Genomic DNA, 8,936 nt, shown 5'->3' on the forward strand with positions numbered 1-8,936 from the left:
TGAATTAAATTATGTTTTAATTTTTAACTTCACATGCATATTAATGATAATAATAACAGTAATAATAATAATAATAATGGCAGCTACTACAATTCTGATGTCCTGACAGGAAAGAATGTACGTCATATATTGTTAGGTATAAAATATTTCAGAGTCCTTTTTTTAGGATAATTCCCTTTTAATTTTAAAAAAGTAGATATTTCCATGGGAGAAAAATATGTTGGATCATATTTCAAAATATTAAAGATGATTATTAATGAACGATAAGAAATCAGATTATTGTTTCTTCTTTGCTTAACATAATTTTCCAATTTTATAAGTTTTTAGTAAATTACTTACAGGTTAACTTTGAATAACTAGAAAAAAAGAGGATATAATTATATTAACTTTTTAAGATTTTTTTCTCTCCCTCCCCCGCCCCCAGTTGTCTACTCTCTGTGTCCATTCGCTGTGTGTTCTTCTATGTCCACTTGTATTCTTGTCAGTGGCACCTGGAATCTGTGTCTCTTTTTGTGACATCATCTTGCTGCATCACCTCTCCATGTGTGCAGGGCCACTCCTGGGCAGGCTGCACTTTTTTCGCACTGGGCCACTCTCCTTATGGGGTGCGCTCCTTGCACGTGGGGCTCCCTTACACAGGGGGCAGCCCTGCGTGGCAGGACAATCCTTGTGCGCATCAGCACTGCGCATGGGCCAGCTCCACAGGGTCAAGGAGGCCCAGGGTTTGAACCTTGGACCTCCCATGTGGTAGGCGGATGCCCTATCCATTAGGCTAAATCTGCTTCCCACTAATAGATTTTTAAGAGCATAGGGAAAATACATAGTAAGGTTAAGCAATTATAAAAGGAATGCAGTGTTTGAGAGTCTTTGTGTGAAATAGGCTGATGTTTTTTCCTTTCTACTTTCTAAATTTTCGTAATGAACATATATTAATACTATAATCAGAATTAATTTTAAACATATCTAAAGAAAAAGATAGGATGTAGAATTTTTCCAAATCAATATGTATTCTATATCTAACCTTTAAACTCATCACTATATTCCATTTTACTGTTAAGGGAACCTGGCATTACATTGGGCTTTACTTTTCAGGAAGTTTTGGATCACAGAGTGGTTCAACAATGGCAGCGGAGGAATACTGGTATGGGATGTTACTGACAGGGGACATATGGTTGACAGGGAGTTATACAGGGCTTGTGTCCAGGGTGCATAGAAATGTTTGGATATACTCATAGTGGAAACAATTAAAAACAACAGCTGGGCGGGTGCTGGGTTCCTGGCCCGGGGGGCTCTGTTGTGGTCCATAGGGGAGCAGCGGCAGTCCCCCAGGGGCAACGGCAAGGACCAGGAAGGAATGAGAGTCCAACAGTGAGCCCCTGATACTAATGACTATGCTTGTGAGTCTATACACCTGAAATAAGAACAAGGCCTAGAGCAGCACTGTGCCTAAGAGTTCCCTCCTGACGGCCTCCGTGTTACTCAAATGTGGCCGGTCTCGAAGCCAAACTCAGCATATAAATGCACTGCCTTCCCCCCAGCGTGGGACATGACACCCGGGGATGAGCCTCCCTGGCGCCGAGGGATCACTACCAAGTACCAGCTGATGACGTAACTAGAAAATGACCTTGAATTAAAGGTTCAACGTGGACCAGCAGGATATCCCTGTCTACATATAATAACAGGAGTTAAAAATGCTTTTTGACCTAAATTAAGGGGGAGATGGAAAGGACAAATGAGTTTATATGGCTATGAGTCTCTAAAAAAGAGTCTGGAGGTTGTCAAAAGGATTGCCCTTATGCACATCTGAGCAGAGTCTCAGAGACAGATAAAGTAAATACAACCCCAGGTATTGGTTCTTTTGAGGGCTAAAGAGACCCACAGGTTTTATGGTCATGGCAGATGGAGTTCAGTGCCATGTCAGTTGGCCCTTCTTTGGAGTTGGTGTTTCTGTGTGATGGTGCTAGACTCAGATGTGATCTCTTTTCACAAGCCTTTCCTGTTACTTTACTGGAATTGTAGTTGGTGCTGGGGTTTAAGATATATCTAGGGGATCTGAATCTCTGGACTGACAATATGATAGCCAGGCCCTGAGCCTCAACAGACTTCAGCTCCTACACTCTGGTTTATTGGACTTACCCCACTCAGCTAACCTGGAGTTGAAGAATGTCAACCACCACACCATGGAGCCAAGAGTGCCTACAACTGAAAGCAGGAGGATTGCATCTAGTATCCATGTGGAATCTAAGCCCTCTCTTGACATAGATGTGGAATGGACACAACCAATCCAAGGTCCACAGGAAGGAGGAATACAGTAAGGATTAGAGTGGACTTATTGATATTCTATTCATGAACTATTGTGGTTAGTAATCGAGAAAATGTGGCATTGGTGTGGAAAAAGTGGCCATGGTGGCTGCTGGGTGAGGGAATGGGAGGAAGAGATGAGATGTGGAGGCATTTTCGGGACTTGGTGTTGTCCTGGGTGGTGCTGCAGGGACAATTACCAGACATTGTAGATCCTCCCATGGCCCACTGGATGGAATGTGGGAGAGTATGGGCTATGATGTGGACCACTGACCATGAGGTGCAGCGGTGCCCTGAGATGTACTCACCAGATGCAACGGATGTGTCATGATGATGGGGGAGAGTGTGCTGTGGGGGGAGTGGTGGGGTGGGGGCGGTGGGGGTGAATGGGGACCTCATATTTTTTGAATGTAATATTTTTTAAAAATGAATTAAAAAAATAAAAGAAAAAGAAAAAAAATATCTACTACTCAGCAAGCTAAATTCTAAAAAGCAGAGATTTGATAAATGTAGTTGGTTAATTGCTGAAAGGGACAATTTTAAGCTGTAATTATATATTTTGATACATAACATTCCTCATTTAACAATTGTAAAATACAGAAAATATAAAGATGAAAAATAAAAATCACCAGAATCTAATCACTCAGATAATCACTTAGTTGTTCTTTTAACAGATTGGGGCTTGGGCTGTGTAGAAACAGCAATCCTTATATTTAATACAGTGAGATCATCAGCATGTTTGTTTAGCAGATGTCTACTGTGGGTTTATTATTATTTATTATTATCAGAAGTGTGGCTTTCTGGGCAGAAAACAGAAAATACTAAAAGGACCATTATTAGCCTCTGTATGCCCTCCATGCTTTCCCACTTGAACATGGTATCAGCAATTTAGCAAACTTGGGATCCAGGCCTTTCCATTCTTATTCATGTGATTGGGTGGGGCTGGCCCTAGTCTACCCACAGAAGGAATGACCTGGGCTTATGTCATTCAGGAGACTCAACCTCTTGGGCCAGTGTGATTCATTAACTTAGGCCAACAAAAGACAAGTGCAGGACTTTTTCTGTTAAAAACATTGAGTGATTTTCTCTTTAATTATGAGCATTTGCAATTAAATAAAAGATGTTAAAAATCTCCAAGGAATTACACTATAATTATGGGTGGATTGCTACATGGGATTAGTAGACAGTGGCCACATTCTGTCACTGCCTTATGCATCCATGGCCCGCACTATAACTTGCTCGCTGTTTCTGTCTCCTCCACACATCTTCAATATGCTTGGTCCTAGCACAGAGAAGAACCTAAATACACTTCTCCTAAGCTCCTGATGGACTTAGCAGTATGGAAATGAAAGTACTGATGTCTCCATCACTAGGACTAGAGCTCAGGTTTCTAGGGCTCTGGGACCTCTACTGGCTATGCCACGTCTTATATTCTGCACCTTGTACACTTGGGCTCCCACCCTGTGCTGGAACAAGCTGTCTGCTCTGGGTCGTCTGCTATGAATACGGACGTGGTGACTGTGTGGTTCTCACACGATCACCCAGAGAATGTCATCAGGCATAGGTGGTGGAGAGGGGCTCAAGGACAGCTTTCATAGAAAGCCTTCAGTAATAAAGTACCACAAAACCAGAGGGAAACGCAAGGTTTCTGAGCTCACCAACACCTCCTTCCTCTCCTGAGGGATAAAAGACAGCAAGAAGAAACACCACCAGCTCTGACCTGGTCACCGGCCTGAGAAGATGCAGCCACTCCTGTTCCTGTTGGTCTTTCTCTTGACCCCTGGGGCAGACGCAGGTGAGTGAGGGTCCACACCCTCAGAAACTGATCCCATCCCACAAGGGGCACAGATCTCCTGCCCCTTCTGCACATTTCTGGTGCATCTATCTACCAGGAATGTTCTGAACCCCAGCTCCAGGTCCACCCTAGATCCCCTAGTGTGATGCTGGATGGATAATCGGCAGGAAAGGCAGGGCACAGGGCTCTCCTTAAGAAGAGGCAGTGGGTACTATCCCTTCCCCAGGCCCTACCCTTGTCATCTGGAAAGCGGGATTTTCCTAAAAATTCATCACAGAGGGCAGGAAACTGAGAAAGAGAAAATGTTAAAATTCCCCTGGAGACACTACATTATATGCTTGGGAGTGGCTGAAATGGGAAATTTTGTTGTATATATCTTTCCACAATTCTTAAAAAAAGAGAGAGAAGGAGGACTAAAGAGACAATGACAAATAAATGCAATTCATGGTTCTGTCTGGATATAACAATGGAGGAGAAAATGTCTAAAAGGACAGTATTGGGATGATTTAAAAAGTAGAATATAAACTGTATACTTTATATCAATGTCAAATTTCTTGAACTTGGTAACTGTACTTAATGAGGTTACATAAGTAAATATCTTTGTTTTAACTAAATATACATGGAAGTATTATGTGCACAAGGACGATGATATATGCAACTTATTCTCAAATGTTTAGAAAATAGAGATAATGGCATAGATAGATTGATACAGAGTAGATAGATAGATAGATAGATAGATAGAATGATACAACTGTAGTAAAATGTTAAAAGTTGGCAAATATGAGTAATTGGGTAGGGGGTACATTGGAGTTCTCCCTATTGGTTTTGTGTTATTTTTGCAAGTATTGGTAAGTTTTAATTTATCACAATTTTTTTTTTTTAATTTAATCATGTGGAGAGGCAGCATGGACCTAACTTCTGTGGTTGGGAATACACAGGTACACCATTACCCCCTCTGCTTCAGAGGGAATCCTAAACCTCAGCTGACCAAAATAACTGGTGGGATCATGGTCCCCATGATGATGTTTTTACCTCTGCTGGATCCCAGGGCCCCTTTGTCCACTTCTCCAACACTGCTTTTCTTCCCAGTCTTCGCAGCGGCCTCTTGTGAGGTAGACCACTGTCTTTGGCAGCCCCCAACTTCTCTACTTTCCAGATTCCCACCAGCATTACCCCACAACCCTCATCCTGAGGCTACTTGGGAGCCATGGCTTCATGCAGCCACTGAGCATTTACTGGGCACCCACTGTGTTATGTGCTCTAGGAAATAGGACACTACAATCTTACATCCAAGGCATTAGAAAGCAGCACCATCTTAGACGTAACAGGATTTGGAGGGGGTCTTAGAAACTCACCTCAACCAAATGAACTCCACTTAAAATAGCACTTCTAAAGTCAAAAAGGAATTCTCAGGAGACTCTAGTGCTTCCATTCCTAAAACAGTTACACTTGCCTCCAACTATGTGTAGAAGAAAGATTTACAGATCAAGAACTGCTGCTCTTCCCTTCTCAGGGGAAGATGCAGAGGCCCTGCCAGCCTGCAGCCACAGGCCATCCTGGGTTCCCAAAGGACCAGCCCTTCTGGAGCCACCACACAGATGCCTGCCTGCTAGAATCAGTGGGTGTCCACAAGCAGAACAAAATTTTCTTTCAGGGAAGATCATCGGGGGACATGAGGCCAAGCCCCACTCACGCCCCTACATGGCATATATTGTGTACTGGGCTAAGGGGCAGAAGAAATTCTGTGGTGGTTCCCTGATCCAAGAGAACTTCGTGCTGACAGCTGCTCACTGCCTTGGGAGGTAGGAGCAGAAAAAGGCCACTTCCCCCTGGGGATGCTCCAGGGGCCCCATCCCTGCATTCCTGGGCTCTTAGCAATGCAGGGCCAGAGCAGCTCCTTGGAGGGTGAGGAAGAGGACAGTTGATTTTGTGGGGAGAGAGGAAGGTCAGCGCCAAAGGTTTTGCTGAAGAAAGAAAGACCGGTCCTAGTGTATTTGGAGCTGGTTAGGTTCTAAGTGCTAACTAACATTACGTCATTTCTTCTTCTGGGGGTAATGGATCTCTGAAAACCATGGGACCAGGTGCCATCAGCTCCAGAATCCCACCTGGGCTTCCAAAGAGTAGAGGATGCAGCCCAAGGACCCTCCTGGCCACGCAGTATCCTTCAGCTGCACCTGCCCTGCCATAGGCTGCCCACATCCCAGGGTCCTGGTCTGTATCTCCTGTCTATCAAATCCTCCACTCTCTCCTCTGTGCAGCCCAATAAATGTAACCCTGGGGGCCCACAATGTCAATGAGCAGGAAAAGACCCAGCAGCGCATCCCTGTGAAAGAACCCATCCCCCACCCAGACTATGATAGGAAAACACTCTCTAATGACATCATGTTACTGCAGGTAAGGCACACCTGGATATTGGCCCTTGCTCTCCTGGATCCAGCAAATTTCTCTACCCACTGGGACTCCCATCTCCTCCCACTTTTCCATCTTGGCTACCTGACTAGCTCTAGTGCCTCAGGGTATCAAAGAAGAGAAAGGGCAGCCTCTTCAGGGTGTCCAGGACTGCCCCGGACTTTCTTGCCTCCCCCTGCAGCTGGAGAGAAAGGCCAAACGGACTGCAGCTGTGCGCCCCCTCAGGTTGCCCAGGAGCCAGGCCCAGGTGCGACCAGGCCAGGTGTGCAGTGTGGCCGGCTGGGGGCGGGTCGCAGTGGGTATTTCAACCACCAAACTGCAAGAGGTACAGCTGACTGTGCAGGAAGATCGGGTTTGCCAATCCACCTATCCCAACCTTTATAACAATGGCACTCAGATTTGCGTGGGGGAACCAAAGAAAAACAAGGCTTCCTTTCAGGTGAGTTCTACCATCCACATGCTTGTCTCTAGGGTGAGGATTGTTGGGGCAGATCTGGAATCTGGAGACCCGGGCAACTAGGACTCTTCACCCACAAGGCTGTGGACCTTTTCCTTGGAAACTTAGATGAGAGCAGCCAGCGCTGGGGAGCAACTAGTGCTTCTGCCAGCATACAGGGGGATACGGAGAAACGTGCCCCTCAGGGGATGAATTTGCAACACCTGACCCTTCCCCTGGGCACAGTTATTGGACATAGTGGCCCCTTGGGGTGGGGCAATTAAAAGTGGGCACCCCCTCAGAGCAGCACCTACCTTGGTGAGTGGACTCATCCTCTGAGCTGGGTTCCAGCCCCTCTTGCCTGCTTCTGTGTCCCTAAGCAGTGCCTGGACCCAAGTTCCCACAGCACCTTCACAGGGGGAGGATGCTCAGCCCTGTGGAGGGGAGGGGCCCGCCCAGCCCAGGGTCAGAGCTTGTAGCCGAGCCGTCCACACAGGTGTGCCCTGACCTCACGTCCCACCCTGGAGACCAAGCCAGGTGGCCTTCTCCAGAGCTGGGGGCTCCTGGGGTGGGCGTGGGGCAGCACAACCAGGAGGACAATGACTCAGTCCTTCCCCTTTCTGTCCTCAGGGGGACTCTGGGGGGCCCCTTGTCTGTAACAACGTGGCCCAGGGCATTGTCTCATATGGGAATAAAGTTGGGAAACCTCCACGGGTCTTCACCAAAGTCTCACGTTTCCTGCCCTGGATAAAGGAAACAATGAAGAAGCTCTAACAGCAGCAGTCACCCCCAGCCCACATTTCCTCTGGAACCAAGTCCAGAATTACACAGAGAGAGGGACCAGCACCTGAATAAATGTCCCTTATGTGAACAGAAAGAGCTGGTCTCTTGTGTATTCACTGATCCACGTTCACACTGTGCCATGACCCCATTCGGCTCTACTTTCTGCTTCCTCATCTGCCCCTTCTCCCACCACCTTCCCTACATCTCAAGGTTGGTGCCCACCTCCTTCTTACCCACTCCAGGCCTGCCCCTCTGCAGGACTGAGAGCCAGGAAGCTGAGAGCCCACGGGAGAAAACAAAAACCTCTCTGGTTCTGGGGCTCCAGGTGAGCTTCTAATCCCCTTTCCTTTAGATATCTGGAGAGCAATGGGATAGCAGGACAGGTCCTGGATTTCAGGGGCCCATCAAGTACATGTGCCCACCCCAATGGGGAGGGACTCCCATGAGCAGGGCTATACGCTCCCCAGCCTGGGAATCTGACACCTTGGGGATGGGGTCCTCGATATGCTTCTTCATTCTCATCTCAGCCTTGCTTCCTTCCCTGCCCTGCTCGGCCATGCTCTGAGTCCAGAGTCCACACAGTCTCCAGCCTCCTGGCTGCCTTTTCTCTCCTGCTTCACTAGGAGTTTCAGCCTCCATCAACTCCTGTCTGCTCCAGACCACACTGATCTGAGCTGGGCCTTCCACCACGCTGCCCAGAGCCCATGGGATTCCAGCGGGGCCTCGCCACGGGCTGCCGGCCCAGCCCCAGCCCAGGCAGAGAGGGGCCTCAGAGGGCCAGGCCTGTGCCGGCACCAGCAGGGCCGTGCAGGGCAGGCTGGCAGGGTCTACTCCAGAACCTTGGCCCGTCTTTCACCTCGGCAGGGACACCTCAGTCCCCACAGTGAGCCGAGTGTCCCCATGAGCTCAGGCACCACTGGCCACCTGGTCACTCAGCAGCCTGGGCCCCGTTTGGCCTGGCGCTCTTGGTCACTGCTGGCCTCCAGGCTCAGACACCCTGCTGACCACCGGGGCTGTATTCACCTTTTGAGTTAGAAAGAGCTCCTCTCTGCAATGGGCTGGAAAGCACAGTTATTCCTATTAATCAACAAATACTCACTGAGCACCTACTAAGTGCCAGGCATTGGGGACCTACAGTGAACATAACAGGTTCTATCGTCTGTAACTGATGAAAATGACAGCATTGAGGACATTACCTGAATTGTCTAAGTC

The 8,936-nt window shown here is 47.5% G+C and overlaps 1 protein-coding gene across 1 annotated transcript; it reads left to right on the top strand.

The window, feature by feature from the left end:
* Positions 1-4,041: 4,041 nt before the first annotated feature.
* Positions 4,042-7,725, top strand: LOC131275954 (granzyme H-like). Its single transcript, XM_058287756.2, has 5 exons — positions 4,042-4,096; positions 5,751-5,898; positions 6,355-6,490; positions 6,687-6,944; positions 7,572-7,725. The coding sequence occupies exons 1-5, from the start codon at positions 4,042-4,044 to the stop codon at positions 7,713-7,715; spliced, it is 741 nt and encodes a 246-aa protein (XP_058143739.1). The 3' UTR covers positions 7,716-7,725.
* Positions 7,726-8,936: the final 1,211 nt, after the last annotated feature.

Source organism: Dasypus novemcinctus, chromosome 3 (assembly GCF_030445035.2).
Source record: "Dasypus novemcinctus isolate mDasNov1 chromosome 3, mDasNov1.1.hap2, whole genome shotgun sequence".
Classification (NCBI taxonomy): domain Eukaryota; kingdom Metazoa; phylum Chordata; class Mammalia; order Cingulata; family Dasypodidae; genus Dasypus; species Dasypus novemcinctus.

Excerpts from the sequence above, each read along its gene's own strand:
- LOC131275954 (XM_058287756.2), top strand. The coding sequence starts at position 4,042 with ATGCAGCCACTCCTGTTCCTGTTGGTCTTTCTCTTGACCCCTGGGGCA. Across the intron at positions 6,491-6,686 it reads ATGACATCATGTTACTGCAG|CTGGAGAGAAAGGCCAAACG; the intron begins GTAAGGCACACC and ends CTCCCCCTGCAG. Across the intron at positions 6,945-7,571 it reads AAAACAAGGCTTCCTTTCAG|GGGGACTCTGGGGGGCCCCT; the intron begins GTGAGTTCTACC and ends TTCTGTCCTCAG.